Here is a 17,370-nt window from a genome sequence, read left to right on the forward strand (position 1 = left end):
TTTAATACCCCATGGTATAGCAGTACCTCCTGGTATGGAGTAGTGTCTCATTCTTGGCCAGTGGATTTTATGCAGACTGGTTTGGGAAGAGCTTGGGAACGTAATAATTGACTTTGAAGAACTGCTGTGGATCTGTGTTCCATGTCTGTCTGGACTCAGGAATTCAAACACTGTCTTCTGTATTAACCACTGGACTGCTGTCTTCCTCAATTATATACATGTGAAGAGCAGAATACTTGATGAGGCAGATGCACTGGAAACACATCAAAGTTTATTAAAACACATCAACACTTAATAAAAAAATTGCGTAGTGAAAAAAGTTAGTGTTAATTAAAGAATTTGTGAGTATTAAGAATTCAGAATTTAAAGTTCTTGTTGCTTGGCTGCCGAATCTCACAAAAATTAATTCTATGAGAGGTCCAAAGAACAAGAGCAAACACATCTGGCTCTATATAACTTAAGATTTTTTTTAATCCATAATGAGGAGTGGTGTGTTACCAAACAGTGGAAACCACTTTGCATTGTGTGCATTCATAAAGAGGTGCTCATTAAAAATGCACTTTTAGTCACCACCTGTTATTTGTTTAATTTGGTGCTTTACTGCAGTGCTGTATTATTTGTATCATCCTTCTTTTCCGAAGCACATTATTCATCACTTTGAACCATATGGCCAGAAATATATTCTGAACATCTGATTTCTGTACTGACCATTCCCTAAGGAAAAACCCTTTTGTCCATGTTTATGACCAACCAGTGAAGCCTTTGCTGTCATCTTTTCATGAACATTTCTTACCTTTTGCATACTAAAGATGCAATTAGGAGATTCACAGCTGTGATGCTACAAGGCAACAAGGGGGTTGCACTTGATTAGACAGAAAAGGCCTCTTTGCTCAAATTCATAAATAAAACCCAAGTATTATGGGAACAAGGGAGAGCTTTCTACAGATCCTGTGTCCTCCTCTTCCTTTGCTGTTTCCCCCTGGCACCAGGCACACGCTGGGGGTGTTGGGGTGTGTGCAGTGAGGTGTGCAATGACCTGGCTGCTGATTGCTATGGTAGCCTTTGCTCTTTTCCTTGTCTGGGGTGACAACCAAGAGTATTACTCCCCTAGCAAAATCTCACAGAAACTTGTAAAAGCTTGATTCCTCTGGATTGGTGTAATAAAAATCAATATGGAAGATGCCTGTGGAATTGTTATAATTCACTTTCCTTGTCTACTCCAAATGTTCTGTAATGTAAAAGCATAACTGGGGATATAGAACCCCATTAAATGTGCCACAGCCCTGCATTTCAGCACTCTGGCTTTATTGACTGTGCATATCTCCTCTGTTTGGAGATAAGATGTTGGCATGGTGCTGTCTCCCACTTATCTTTTGTAATAGCACTGTGTCCGGCAATGCTTGCATGAGTTACACACTCTGAACAGGGCATGTGTACTGTGTACTGCAGTGAATTTTCCTTTTAATGGAGGGCAAGGGAATGAATGGATGACAAAGTGTCCTTTTCTTTCAGTCTGGTGTGAAATCTTGTATTTAACATGACTAGTGGACAGGTTTCATTCTTTTTCTTCTGTCCTGGGCACGTATCAAAAACCTGCCATACAACCTGGTGTAATCAGCAGTCTGCTCACAGGAGGCCCTGAGTTTGAAACAGCAGGAGTTTTGCAGCTTGGAGCTGAATGGTGCTGGCAGAGCTGTTTGAAGAAGTTTGCTTAGTTCCTGCCTGCATTGTGCTGAGCCAATTTCAAAGGGCCTGTTGCCTCTACCTCGTGAGAATGACTTCCAGTCAAAATTCACAAGGAATCATGTATCTACTAGTCTGAAATGCAGCAAATAGTCTTTTTAGTTTCCGTTGTGCCTGTTTTTGTATTGCTGCTTAGAAAGTAATGTCAGTGAATACAAATTTAGTTTGGGGGAAATTCTAGTCTTTACTACTGTGTGTTAATGTTCATCTTAGCAGATCATCTGCATATTTCCACTGTCAAAAGAAATTGGTTCATTTGGAGGTTCAGACTAAAATGCCTGATTTTAGCACCCTGTATTTACTGTGTATCTTAATGTTTTAAAAATACAAACTTCGTGTTTTCTGAGATTTAGCAGAACAGTGGATTTGGGCACTGCAACTGAGGTGATAGAGTTCCTAGACTTGTGTTAAGGTACTGTATTATAACTGCTGGATTTCTCTGATTGCTTCCTTCAGATAATAAGCATTTATTTCTCCCTTTATTATTTGTGGGGGCTGCATCTTTTCTGAGCAGTGTGAAGTAAGACTATTAGTTTGGATGCTCAGCTTCAAAATGCAGACTATTACTATAGGTTTGAAGGGCACAATTTGTTTTTCTGTAACATTCTTTTGGTGAGTGACTGCACCAGTTCCCATAGGGCTCCAGTTTCTGATCGGCCATTCATCACTGAACTAATTCATGGAACTCTGAGACAAACAGGTTTGTCAGAGTAATTTGATGCCTCCACCAAAGTATGTTTAAACAATGATGCAGAGCCATTTTAATAAGTTTTGTGAAAAGCTGCTACTAAACCAGATTAAGATAGTCCTTACTCGAGCATGTAGCATCATTGTCATTCCAGAGTTTGCAGTGGAGCTCACATGGCTCCTTTTCATGTCTTATAGTGGAACTCCTTGCCAAAATCTTGTACTTTACTGAGGTGAAGGGTGTAAGCACTATCTTTGTAGATAAAATTCTGCTTGTACCACATTTTTCTGATTGTAGTGTCCCTTAAAATTTCATTGGAAACTGCTTCTCTAGGAATCAGACTTCTTCCACACCACCAAGGAGGGAGAGTTCAGCATGCTTTGAGTGCTGCTAGGCTTAGATCTGGTACTCGGTAGGTGCAGCAAGAGTATAAACTTTTTTTGTAACCTGTATCTTCTGAAATACCAATAATCTTTATTTATACAGAGCAGCACACAGCCAGATGTGCTGGATGGGAGGTGTTGCTGTTCCTTGCAGCCTGAGGCTTGAATTTCTCTTGCCTGGAGCAATTTTTTGGGGGGGTTTACCCTTCCCTCCTCTGCTTTCAGCTCATTACATTGCATTGCTCTTGTTTTGTGATCTGGTTGATAGGGAGCTCCAAGTCACTTGATACTTCATATTGGGTTTCCCTCCATTATGTTGCTTAAATAATAAACCTGAGCTCTGCTGGTGGAGGTAAGGGATAGGAGCCACATGTGAGACAGCTTGGAAATTGCTGAGAACCATACATGCTTGCCACTTTTGTGTGCCATTCAAGGATACTGAAAATTAAGTAGTATGATTTAAAAAATGACACTAGTAATAAAGAAGGAGGTTGGTAGTATACATAGTTCTGCTTTTTCTACCTATAGCCAAGGCAGCTCCTTGTGTTTGGGGGCCCTTGCTTACTTGGAGTCTTTTGTGACAATTTTTAAAGGTTTTTCTCTGTAAATACAAGGTCTTGAAAGTTACTTTTTCTTTCAGCTATAAATGAGGCTTTTGTATGAAGATATGATTGACATCCTCTCTCAGGAAAACACTAAACATCACAGCTTAGAAGGAAACTGTATTTTGTTGATATTAAATCAGTGGTCAGAAGCCTAAAAACTGGCATAGTAGTGTTAGAAGTTAATTTATCTGAAATGTTAATAATAACATAGTGACTTAGCTTATGTCTGTTTCTCTCACAGATAGCATAAAGAATTTTTTTTCTCGGATACAGCAGTATCCTTCACTTTTTTTCTCTTATCATGGGTATTTCCAGGGTGTTGTATGCTTTGAGTGTATGCTGTGACTACTGATCAGTGCTGATGAAGAGAAGTATAAAATGTGGGGAAAAGTCTTCTCTTAAAACAGTATTATTACTTAACTGAGTTTTCTGTATCAGAAGCTCATCATTGCTGCTTAACTGTGGAAGCCGTCTGCCAGGGCTGGAGTGAAAGAATGCTTAAACTGAGCTCTGTGGTATGAGGCTGGTGGGAGAGCAAGAAGGGTAAAGCTCTGCTGAGTTAATTAATGTTAACAGTTATGAGTTATCTGCAAGATTCACAGTAGATTACACAGATTGTATTAAGCAGGGTTAATCAGTCTTTTCAGATACTTAAAGGAGCACTGTTAAGCGCTGGCAAGACTGGAAGTTCTTCTTGAGAGAGTGTTTGCATGAGCAAGTATGCATATGTGTGTGGAATGCATAGCCTGGATTACCATTGATAAGTAAATTTTGCCTAGCAGCAACCACATGGGGATATTGGCTATTTCCTGTTCTGTGTATAGGTGAAATTGTGGCAGCTGTTGGGACTTTTTCCTTTTATCTATTTTCGGTCATAACTCTCTTTTTGTGAAATATTTCCTCTGCTGTGCAGTAAGGAGATCTTTGTTATCCTGTGATATTAACTGCTGTTTGAATTGTGGACTCAGTGTGGCTTCATGGCTTTTCAGCATTAATTTTTAATGGCTTTCTCTTGCATATCTGTGAAATAGAATGTGGATGTTGAGTGGGGTTTATAAGTGTGTAGAGGGTGAATTCATCCTAAACAAGAATTTGATAATTGCAGATGTAAAATCTTGGTGTACAACAGCACGTCGTGCTATGATTTTCTGTATTTGTTCAAAATATTTGTGTTAATTTTTTTAAAGCAAGTGTTATAGCAACTATTTTTGGTGTAAATTCTCAGACTCAAGGTAAGTTGGACAACTGACCTGACCCTGGAAGACTGACGTTAAATTTTATCAAGTATACAACGTGTCACAGGCTTCTTTTTTTTTTCATCACTTCAGCCTTTTCAGTGTTGTGTGTTTAGGAAGCTACCTTGCTGCTGTGTGGTGTGGGGTAAGACTCCTGATGCTCTTGCTGTTGACCTGTGGGGACTCCAGATGATTGAACGTGGGGGACAGTCTTGCATATAGCAAATCAGATGGGGCTTCCAGAAGGATTTTGTCTGTTACAAGTTTGAGCAGTTATAGTAATCCCAGAGTAATAGGCTGGAGAAATAGCAGAAACACGCATACACAAAACTCAATATGTGTAGATGTATACAGATACATATATGTATATCAATTTCTTGTTAGAACAGTATTTCTGTTACTATGGGATGCCCAGAAGGCAGGGGCAGCAAGTGAACTTATGTGAGATAGGGTGGCACAGGAGAGGGCAAGTCCCCCAGTCCTGGGATGGAGGATGTCCTGGGGCTGCCCCAGGTCCCCTCCTAGACCCTCTTGCTTCGGGTGGGTGCTGAGCACTCAGCATCGTGAAGCACCGTCGCCTTTTGTCCTGGTAGCTGCAGGCTGGCAGTTTACAAAGGGATCAGATGCCACTGAGGGGTCTCCGTGGGGTGGGATGGAGGACGAGCTCCTCTGTCACCTCCCCACTAGCAACAAGGTGGGCAAATCAGGGAGGCTCTACTTGGCAGCTTGACTCGGTAATTGCCCGTGGTTTGCGCCTGACTTGGCTTTGCCGAGGTGCAAATTACTGGCAGTAAACTTTGTGAATAACCCAGTGTCAACTGCAAATAACTGTGTCTCCTCTCCGTAGGTACCCGTACCCCCCTCCGAGGGGGACGCAGTAACTCTCCAGATGGAAAGGTTGTTTGCTTTTGAAAACAAATGAACTCAGAAAATCTAGAAAGGGAACGATGACATCCCAGAGGCTATTTTGAGGACATGGCTTCCTTTTCCTTCCCTCTCATTTTATTCACTTCTAGATTCCGTGGTCATCTTTTTCTCCTTTTTTTTCTTCTGTGGTACCTGCAACTCAGCGCTAATGATAAAACTGATGATTATCACAGTAAATGCTGGAAGTGTTTTCCTTCCAAAGGGGTGCTTGGGTTACTTTGAGAAAGTCACGTGAAATGTATTGCAGCTTCTCCATCTGTATAGTGCAAGAAGTGTTGATGATCTTGAAAATTCCCTGCGTGACCCCTGCCTGGGGCAATCTGCTAGCTAAAAAGAGAAGCACCACTGTACGTTTGTGCATGGGAGACCCATCTCATCTAACTTGAAGCTTCACCCTTTACTCAACTTAAGAAAAAAATTTGAGACTGTTGCTATAGTGGCAAAGCACCTGGAAAGGTATGTGTGGGTGTTTGTTGAACTTGTTAATATTGGGTAAATTAGATGATAGTGATAATGCAGTGATACATTGAAGTAATGATGTATTGGATATAAATTCTGCTTCAGAGTAGTTGGAAAGCGTATAAGATTAACCTGCAATGATACCTGTTAGAGGTTTTTTAGGCGTATTTGAGAGGGGCATGCCTGAACTGCAAGGACTCTCTCTGCATTAATGGTATTTAAGTTTTTTGTGCCCTTGGTAACTGGTTGGTAATGGGAGTTTATCTACAAGAGAACATCAGGTGGTTGTAGCAGAAAGCACCTAACATAATCAAATGTTTAGCAAGTATGGATTCTTGGTTTTGTTTCAACCTACAGACCTTCCCAGTAAAAACTTCCCCAATAACCTCATTTGTCCCATAGCACCATACTGTTGGATTGGGCATCCTTGCAGGGTAGAACAGCTTGTTCCCTGTACCCTCTCTTCTTCAGACCAGCTGGAAACTTCCCTCTTCTGTAAATCCAACATGGGTTTTTGCATGGTCATCTGCAAATGCCTCAAGGACCTCTCTTGCCCAGGCTGCATTCTCTGTTGCAGTGAGATAATAAGCTGAGGGCATAGTGACTGTGTGCATGCTTCCTGAAACATTAATTTGTTGGCCAATATTAGGTTGCATGTAAACTGCCCAAACACAAGTTTCAAGCTTGTGTGGAGACTCATGGTGAAAAATCTTTAAATTAGCTTTTGGAAATTAGTTGGTTTAATTTAAACTTAATTGGTTTGTTTTTTTTTTTTCCCTTCATATTTATAAACATGCTAGGTGGAAAAAGTAGGACAAGTGCTGGCACACCAGTTGCTCAGTTCTCTAACAGGTATTCGTCAAGCACTGTCACAACCATTTTCTTCACTGGAAGAAAAAAAAAGTTCTGGAAATACTGTTTTTCCTGAGTTAGTGACAGAGATTTTCGTGCATTTCAAAGTGAGCTTAACAATAACCTAAGTGTTTATCTCATAAAATTCCTATTGGTCATCACTGCTTGAATACTGTCCATGTATTTACAGTTTCTAGGTGTCATTTTCTGTGTTTCTCCAGTGCTCCCCATTCGGGTTTCTGAAGTGGTTTACCAGTGTAACATTAATTAAATCTTGTTTGTTCAGAGAGTATTATCCTGGAAAGACTGAGCATGTTTGTGCTTGTTTCTGAGCCTTTATATTTTAATATGCTTTATATTTGAGCAGCTCTGAGGATGTTTGGATGTAGTGAAGGCAAAGCATGGCACCTTTTGCTAATGAGAAATATTTTTCTCTTTGAGCTCTGACCCCATGGCAGTTAAGATGGCTGAGACAGTAGGATGTTACTCAGCATTAGTAAGAGTGGCAGGGTAAAGCAGCTTGTTTCTTTTGGGGACTGAGGTAGATCAAAGGTTTTTCATGAGTTCCTGCTTCAAAAAGGACATAAGAGTATCAGATTGGTAACAGTCAACTTTCATGTTTTACTTCTATTACCCTTAGTCACTGATGAAATTTGACTCATACATTCACGTTAAAGTAGTTTGCATCTGATAGGCCTTCTGTTTGCTACTAACATATTTTTCATAATACTAGAAATCATGAAATTATCCCATTTTTTGTCCCCTCTCTGCTTTATTAGTTTTTTCTAGTTTGACAGATTTGTTTTCATATTTAAACTTCAGCTTTGATTTGGCTTTTCAGTATTTGTACTAGAGAAACCTCAAAATTATTCCTGGTACACATGCCCCTGTGCCCTCACAGGAGTAATGGTTTGTTTTAGAGTTTTCCCCAAGAAAACACATTCTTTTTCAAGCAATACTTGTTCTAATAAATTGCTTGATACTGTCAAAAAATGCAAAAGTATACTTTTGTGCTACCTAGCTCCTGCTCATTATTCATCTTTGGGAAAGTAGTATTGCTATAATGTGTAACTGGTATTCCTATATCTTCCCACCTTTGACTCCTTTTTTCCTCTACCTTTGGCTGATGCTTTTTCAGGGATTGTGTCATAATTGTCAGTCTAGTGGTTGCCCGCTTCTTTAGAGTCTTGGCACTCTAAAGAAGTCAGAGCCTGGACCCTCATTGCCGTGTTGAAGTTGCAATAAAGATCTTTAGTTCTGAACCTCTCTAAGTAAGCCTCACATACTTGCCTTGGGCTAATCAAGTTTGATCTTCATGGCAGTATAGCAATTGCGTTAAGAAATTTGGTGTATTTTATGTGAACTGGTACCATGTGCCCAGTTAGGTGTTTGCTGTGTATGTTTCATATAAACACCTAAACCCCCCAAGTTTTAGAATTGTTTGTAATAGGAGAAATGGCAAAAAACAGATCTTCTTCACATAGTCTTCCTTAGAGAAGCTTTTATTGTGTTGGTGTTTGTTTGATAGCAAGCTGTATTTTAAAATAATTGTTTTCACTCCAGTGATCAGTGATCAGGGCAGTGGAGCAGAGTTTGTACCTCTGAGCTCTACATGGCTAATGTGTTTTGGTATCAGGCTTCAGTGTTAAGCTTAAATATAGTTGCTCAGTTTTAGAGTTTCATGTGAAATTTTTTGATTATCCTAATAAAATATGCCTAGTGTATGGGAAAAACTGGCTTCTTTTAAAAGTAGTGGGTGTGCTTGGTGCTGAGTTTCAGGGAATTCAGTGGTGCTTTAAGTCTATTCTGATGGCCTGTGGTGTTTTTTTACTGTGTTAAGGTGAATTTGATCCTTAGAGACCTCTCTAGATTAGCTGAAAGCGTGTTCAACAGATGGATTGCATTTCAGCTGGTTAGATTTGTAATGTCAAGTGACAAGCCATTAACACAGAACATTGCATATTCCCTGTTACTGCATAAACCACCGCAGGACAAATCTAAGATGAAATAAAATAGAAGTCAAGAGTAATTTGTCAGGACACTATTACAAACATGTGTAGTCACTTGCACATGATTTGAAAAGAGAAGTTGAGGATAAATCAAATAGACTGTTTATTTGCAGCAAAAGTAGGTAAATTAGTCAAAGGTGCTGCTGGCAATAAAAGCAGGAAAACACAGCTCTCCACAATTGGATTTTCTCCTCTCTGGGTCAAATCAATATTGCCACTAGCCACAACCGTAGAGCTGTGTGTTTTATTAACATAGATGATTCAACCTGGAGTTAGTGAAACTAGGATTAAAAAAATCTGCTGCTATACATTTCATTGTTCAGAAGTAAATGTACACTTTTGTATTTAGATTGATTAAAAACCAAAATTTATGTGACTGTGTCAGCTTCTCCATTATGTAGTCCACTAAACTAGAAGTAAAACTAATTGTGTCCTAAAATGCTTTCTACATATATAAAAGTATCTTTATTTAAATACACTTGGTTTTTTTTGTGGGTTTTTTTTGTTTTGTTTTGGGTTTTTTTGTTTGTTTTTTTTTTTTTTTTTTTTTCTGTGATGTGAACAATGTGCATTGTGAACAATTTCATCTTAAAGCAAAATGTGTTTATCAGGACTTGTTTTGCGTCCCATGCCCTCTGATATTTGGAGTGATGTAGTTCTCTCCAGCCTGGATAAGTTCATTTAACTGGTTCATAAAGCATTGGGAATGTACATGATGGATGATATTATAGCCACAGAATCTTATTTTCATTTCCTTCCTCCATTGCTTGTTACTTTTTTTCCCCCTCCTTGTTACTAGCTTACTGATACTTGGGTATATATAACAAGTTCTTTGTTCCGGAGTGTCTCACTGTTTGTACAGCTCCAGTGGTTGAGGTTTTGCTCCTGGATGGGACCTCTGCACTACTTGAATGCAAATAACAAAACCTGAGCAATAGCAATGAATCGAGTGGGTGGTTATGCCTGGGTCCTTCTAGTTATTTTTAGAGGTTTTATATGATAGTCTATTATATGCCATTGAAATCTCATATGTGTAATTTTTTAAAATAAAAATCTGATCTTCATGGTGTATTTACACATGGATTAGTTTTGTCATTTAGTTGGCTGTCTGCACCCTGCACAGACTGAGCACAGTCAAGACTAGGTATGATTCCTTCACATCCCCTCCCACTGAGATTCCAGTCTACAATTGTCAGAACTGATTATTTTCAGCAGATGAGGCCACAGTTATTTTAGTGGCTTTTGGGTTTCCACTTGAAGGATCTTTAGAAATGTGCTTTGTAATTTGCTGGTTTTTAGAAGAAAAAATAAAATCCATTTAAAGACATCTAATCCTGTAGTCCATCACATAACAAGTACAATAGTTGCAGGGATGAGCAAAGTTCTTAATCAACTTTTGTCATGTATATAATGTGTTGGCAGGGAAACAGTACTGAGTCACATACATGGTGTCATCAGGTGTGCTTGCATGGTAAGATGTACATGAAAAACATGTCAACAAAACATTTGTGTTTCACTTCCTTGTAATTTCTGGCAACAACTTGTTTCATCTTGTCTAATCTTCGGTAAGACCCTGCCATACTGCTCACAGAATCTTGCTATGATTTCTCTGACACCATTAATAACTCTTCACATAATTACAGCAACCCCTCTCCCCAACCTTTATGAAGTTTATATCTATTGGAAGACAAATATGTTTTTTGCCTAAAACATAACCTCTTTGTAAGCTGCAAAATAGCTTTTCATTATTATTTTAATACAAAACTGGGAACTTTGAAAATAAATACTAAAAAATAAACAACCCTTCTCTCAAATTGTTGTTTAAAATGTGTTTTATTTTAAAGCTTGTTCATTAGTGTGTTTGCTCTTCCTTAGAATTTTGATTCCAGAAAAACTTGTTTGATTGTCCCTTGGAGTATACTTTGCCTGGGAAATGCACCTCCCAGCCTTTGTGGCAGCATCCAAAGGGCCCCTAAAACGTGTAGAGGCAGAGCTGCTACCCCATCCTGCTGCTAGGAGGTGTTGGGCTGATGCAGATGGCCACTGACTCCTGCTGGGACCTTCTCTAAGGCTTCTGTGTTTCACCAAATGTTTCCCACTCTAAGGATGCTTGTGAGATCAGATCCATACTGAGGTTATCAGAGTAAGGTGTTGGCTGTGCTGCACAGATAGGACTCTTCTGAGCTTTCCTCCTCTGTTGGCATGAGTCGCAGATAAATGTAAGCCAAATTCCCTGGCTAGGTACTGTTTGCTTTTGCTGGTATAAATAAAGCTGATGATGGTTTTTCCCCATGGGCATTTTAAGTAGGAAAGCACCATTTGGCTTCCAGTCAGCTGGGCAATTAGCATTTTATAGCTAAGCAATATACTTAAATGGAATTGCTTGGCTTGAGCATTGAATTACAATGACTGTTAGACTGCCTTTCTCCTTACATAATTTATTTAGTACTCGCTTCTTGTTTAGGATTCAGGCAGAGGTTAATTTAATTCTGCATGAGAAACTAGTAGTTAGTCTACATTAAGGCTGTGTTGTATTGTAATGCAGGGGAAGGTTTTTTTGTAAAGCTTGTGTTTGCTGGGTCTATCAGCCATGGAAAGGACAATTTTACCTACTCCTTTCCTAGCAATTCATTCATTGTAATAGCTGTTGGCACACTTAAATTGGGACTAAAAAAGTGCATCCAAAAATAATACCTTAAGACCATTTTATTCCATGCTATTGTTGCATGTATATTATTAAGAAGCAAATATGTATTGAAGTATAGTATGGACCAAGGAGACTTTGTTTTCCTACAAAATGACAAGACGCCTACTTACCCTGTTACAGGTAAATAGAATGTTAATATGTGACCATGAAGACTTGAGAGGGAGAGCTTCTGCTGCATCTCTGCTGAGGATCTAAGACAAAGAGCAAACATCCGGTGTGTGTGATCTTGGAGGGATAAAAAGAGGATGTAGAATATGTCTCAGCACTCCAGGATTGATTAGAAACTTTCAGATGGAGGGAATGAATGTGTTTATTCATGCGTTTAGTAAGCCTAAATGCTTAATTTGGTGCTTAGAATTTTATCCTTAATCTTGTATGTGTCTTGATTTTTCCTAAGGCCCTTGACCGTTAGATTCAATGTGGGGGAATTTTGGCTTTATTTTGTCATAAGCTTCTTTTTAAAAAAGTGATTGCAAAGAGCTTGCAAATGTCAAGCAAGTTCATGGCAGGGGCTTAGACACCAGAAGGCTGCTGAGAGAAACAATGCATTTTTATTTATGATTTCTAGGTAACTCAATGATGTTTCTTGGTGTACCAGTCCTGGAGTGCCTAGGTGCTTTCAGCAGAGCTTACCTCTGGCTTAGGCAGTATCCCTCTTGTTGCTGGGGCAGCATGATTGTCCCAGCTGGCTTCAGGCTCCATGTCTGTGTGGGCAAGCACAGCAGTCGAGGTCTGAACACCCGGTGTGAGCTTCACTTGGAAAGCCCTCCCTGTCAATACGGGGTCACATAACTGCTTGCTCAAACCTTTGTGGTCTTTAACTACTGAGGTTGGGTGTCTGGCTCAAGGAGTGTAAGACTTGGCTGCTGATCCTTTTATTTTGTGATCATGGTGTTGGAGGTACTACCTAGAAGTATCTGTTCCTGCAATGGTTGCTGCTGTCAAAAGACATTGGAGAAATCTCCTCAAGCTAAAAATACCCTGATCTTTGGGCGAGGAGCATTTCAGAAACCTACAGGCACTGCACTGAGCACTGACAGGGGTTTGTTTTGATTCCTTAAATAACACTTCTGATACCAACATTTTTTTTCATAGAAATCTCATTATCAACAAAAAAGAAATAAAAAAGACAAACTGTAGTCTGAGGTAGGCGATTGCTGACTTGCAGTAGCTGGCTTCTGAGTTGGTTAAGCTGTAAATCTGGCAACTTGGTTTCTAATGGTTTTAATAATCTGGGAAATTTTTACCGTGTGTTGTTGTAACCTTTCATGTTTTAACCAAGGTTTAGTTGTGCTGTAAAAATGATTAAAAGGCTTCTCACTAGAGGAATTAGACTTTTTGCTTGTACAGTTGCTCTCCAGGGTGCCCTGGGTTGCTGTGGGTCATTTAAAATGTTTGAAAACCCTGTTTCCCTCTCCAGCAGCTCCTGCCTGGATGTGTTGCCCCTAGCCATGCTGGTTGCCTGAGGCACAAAGATGTGCACACACTGTCTCTGCCTCTGCTGCAGAGTCTCACAGCTGTGTTTGAGTTCAAGCATAACAGCATCCTTTATATGTAATATAATAATATAGCTTGCTGCGCCTTTGGGGAAATGGGTCATTTTATCTACTATTTCTTTTTTTATCCAGGTTTCATCAGTGTGCCCAGGTTTACCCAATGCCCAGAGTAGCTCTGCCATGGGAGATGGTTGGGTCCATGGGGCCCTTTGATTCTCAGTGCCAGTTCACAAGCTGGAAACAGCCCAGGTCCCTGCCTGAAGCCAGAGTTTGGCTTCATGGGGTCTTCAAAGAGGAATGATAACATGTGACGGGAGCTGAGAGGCCAGGCTGAGGCACAGCATTTTACTTGTGTAAAATGTTTTTGTGTAATAATCTGTGTTATTGTTGCTTCAGAGAAGGAAAACAAGAAAACATTGATAAATTATAGAAGTTGAAGAATTCCTGATTTACTCTTAGGTGAGGGGGATGTTAGTTCTATTTGCAGATGTGGGATTTGAGGCAGTCAATCTGACACTTGGTCACATTATCCCTGTCAGTCACTGAGTGTCTGCTGAGCTTGACTAACGTTCTGGGGTTTCAGTCTGGACAAAATCTGAGCTAAATTCATCAGTGTAGGAGCTTTCCCTTGACACGTTTTATCTCGTGCTTGTGTGAGTGGATGGTTCACTAGTACGTTGGTTCACAGATGATAGTTTATTAAATTGAAGTAACTTTGTTTCTCTGACTTGCTTTCCTGAGCTTGAAAATGGAGGGCAGTGGCATTGACCTTCCTTTATAAAGTGTTGAGATCCGCTGGTGAGCTGCACTGCGTAAGTCAGGTGTTATCATCACAAGCGCTAATCTGAAGGCAAAGGCTTTTAGAATAATACAGATAATTATCTGTTTAAATATTTTACTTGAAAAATAAATGGGTCAGAGTATCACCACTTGCAACAATTGGAATCTTTCAATCTGAATTAACAAATCACTCTTCCAGGCTTGGGGCCATTTCAGCTTCTATTCAGTGACTGTCAGATTCTTGCCAGAAGATACTGAGCTCAGACAATTATGAGGGAGTTCAGTCATGGTTGTGTTGAGTGGTATACTCAAATAATTTTGCAGGAGGAGCTTATGGGAATGTTAACTGCATAAAGGTTAGTGGTAATGTCTTGTGTCTGCCAGTTAAATAGCTGGCAATCTGATGGTTACACAAAGAAAACGCAAATTCCTTATGCATTCTTGCCTCAGTGCTGCTCCACGTGCTGGTGACTGGAAGCAGAATTCTTTCTCCTCTCTTTTGCCATGGAAATTGCTGGTTAAAGCTCAATACTTCAGTATATGCAAAGTCTGATTTTTTTGTTTAAAGCCTCAGTGCCATGCTGTGTTGTCATAGCACATGTTGCAGTCCAGCCATGTGCTCTTACATCCAGTAGATTTTGCACCTGTTACAGTAAACAAACTTTGTTTAATGTGTCTCAAATGCCCAAAATAGAAAATGCATTTGGCTAATGAGTCAGCGAATGTTTGGTCTACATTAGCCAAGCTTCACATTACATAAAGGACTATAGAATCTTTTTCCTTAACAGCTCCAGAAATCCTATTAGCTGTGACACAGATATTTCTACTTTATCCAACAAGGAGTGTGTTTTGGTATGGATCAGAAGAAAAAAATTAAATTTGTCCAAAACATTTTTTAAAAATATGCACTCTAATTGCTTATCAAAGGCTGCAGGCTCTCTGAATTATTTCCTCCTTCAATCGGGCTTAATTTCCCTCCTGTGATATAACTTTAAAAGCAGAGAAAGAACAATGGGTAGCTTGGAGGGGAAGTGTCTGGGTGAATGGGTGATGGTTTTAGGAAGTGTGTTTCTTTGCTGTGCTGTGGTGCTTTTTCCCCTGGTCTGAATGCTTTGCAACTATCAATGCATTTGCCCTTCCAGTGGCCTAGGGGGTAGTCTGGGAAGTGGAGACAAGCCGGAAAAAGGCACCTGCCAAACATTTGGTTGAGTTGTATCTGTGAACTTTTGTTTCCTGAATCTCAGCACAGCGTTTCAGTCATACAACCGTTTTCTTCCTCTGGCTTTTTATGTGAAATAAAACCCACCTGCAAAATGTTTTATCCAGATCATCACAAGTAGGGGTGCTGGTAACTTCAAGTCAAAGCTAGCAACTGTACTGCTCTGGTCTTTGTTTCTGGGGTGCATGGCTGATTATATTACTGTACAGAATCCCCTTTGCAATGTATTTATTTGAACAACTTCAAATATTTTGCCTGCCCCAGGGCTTGTAACCTTTCTTCCCCTTTCAGCCATTCTGTGATTTCAGAGCACCTTCAGACAGGTTAATTCAGATGTTGAACCTGATGTACCTCCCTTCTGTCATCTCCCCCAAAATAAAATTACCCTTAAGTATGTAATGAACCTAATTTAATTCTGTTTTACTCCTGATTAAAAACAATGCAAATAAATCTAGAACTTTATATCCAGTTTCTCTGGGCAGTGACAGATGTCTGGTCAAGTGCTTTTCCCCCCACTCACTTCCCCAGCCCATCCTTATTTCATCCTTACCCATGAAATAATTTGGCCAATTATTTGAGTTACTCAAACTTCACAGAGCGGCTTAGGTATGTTTGAACCAGCTGCATTTATTTGCCCTGAAACATGGCAGCAGCTGTATGTTGCACATCAGAATGCAGGTCATGCCTAGGGTAAAGGCATGAATGACTGGTGTGCCTGGCATGGTCATGCATTTATCCTGATTAGTGCCATGGGACCCTTTAAGTTCCATATTAGCCGTTGTTAAAAGAGGCAATTAGTGTATGTTAGCTGTGCAACCTGATGCTATCTTCAAATAGTGATTTCTCTCTCAAGTGATGCTTCCTCTTGTGACCTCTGACCTACCAGTATGTTAAAAACTTTGTAACTGATGAAGCTTTGTATTCTTTGTGGTGGGATTGATTTGGATTCCTTCACACTGAACTTTGTCTGTTGTTCTCTTTTGTTTAGGAGGTCCTTCAGCAGCTGATTGTAATGAATTTACCAAATGTTTTAATGATTGGCAAAGATCCTCTTTCTGGTGAGTAGTTCATTGGGTTCTTCATCCTCCTCTTCTGTAATACTAAATAAAGTCTGCATTTTTTTTTTTTTGTTTTCTTAAATGATTCTATACTTCCATTCTAATTTAGGTTGGAAGACACCTTAAAGAGTCCACCCGGTAACACTAAACTGTGTCCCTAAGCACCACATCTATATCTTTCAAATACTTCCAGTGATGGTGACTCAACCATTTCCCCAGGCATCCTGTTCTAATCCTTGACCACTGTTTCAGTGAAGGAATTTTTTCTAGTATCCATAAGAGTATTCTTAAGCCTCCCCTCATGCAACTTGAGGCCATTTCCTCTTGCTTGTTATTTGGGAGAAGAAACCAGCCCCCACCTTGCTACAACATCCTTTCAGGTAGTTGTAGAGAGCAATAAAGTCCCCCAGAGCTTCCTTTTCTCCAGGCTAAACACCCCCAGTTCCCTCAGCAGCTCCTTGTCAGACTTATGCTCCAGACCCTTCCCCAGCTCCATTGCCCTTCTCTGGACACGCTTCAGCACCTCAATGTTTTTCTTCTGGTGAGGGCCCCAGAATTGAACACGGGATTTGAGATGTGACCTCAGCAGGGCCAAGGTGGTGTACAAGTACAGGGGGACAATCTGTGCCCTGGTCCTGCTGGCCACACTATTGCTGAAGCAGACCAGGAAGCCATTGGCCTTCTTGGCCACCTGGGCACTGCTGGCTCACGTTCAGCTCTTGTCAACCAGCACCCCCAGGTCCTTTTGCACGGGGCCACTTTCTAGCCACTCTGTCCCCAGCCTGTAGCGATGCCTGGGATTGTTGTTGATCCAAGGGCAGGACCTTTACTGCTTGGAACCTCATACCAATGGCCTCAGCCCATAGATCCAGCCTGTCCAGATGCCTCTGCAGAGCCTTCTTACCCTCCAGCAGATCAACACTCCCACCTGATTTGGTGTCATCTGCAAACTGACTGATGGTGCCCTTGATCCCCTTGTCCAGATCATTGATAAAGATATTAAACAGGGCTGGCCTCAATACTGGGCACTGGGGAACCCCACTTGTGACGGGCCCCAGCTGGATTTAACTGTTTGGACTGAGAGTTGCTCCTAAGGGACTCTGGCAATCAGTCTTCTAAACAGGCCATAATACAAACCTGATTTTTAATAAACTGTATGTATTTGTAGGCAAACTACAAATATTTGAGCATCTTTGAATCTCTCACAAC

At 40.3% G+C, this 17,370-nt stretch overlaps 1 protein-coding gene across 3 annotated transcripts in view; it reads left to right on the forward strand.

The window, feature by feature from the left end:
• CCDC88C (coiled-coil domain containing 88C) overlaps nt 1–17,370 on the forward strand; it is a 98,146-nt gene that overhangs the window by 22,597 nt on the left and 58,179 nt on the right. For all 3 annotated transcript variants that reach the window (XM_053945590.1, XM_053945592.1, XM_053945591.1), the window contains exon 4: nt 16,092–16,161. In XM_053945590.1, coding sequence (XP_053801565.1) covers nt 16,092–16,161 — 70 coding nt within the window. The remainder of the gene's footprint in view (nt 1–16,091; nt 16,162–17,370) is intronic.

This window comes from Vidua chalybeata, chromosome 6, assembly GCF_026979565.1.
Source record: "Vidua chalybeata isolate OUT-0048 chromosome 6, bVidCha1 merged haplotype, whole genome shotgun sequence".
NCBI lineage: Eukaryota > Metazoa > Chordata > Aves > Passeriformes > Viduidae > Vidua > Vidua chalybeata.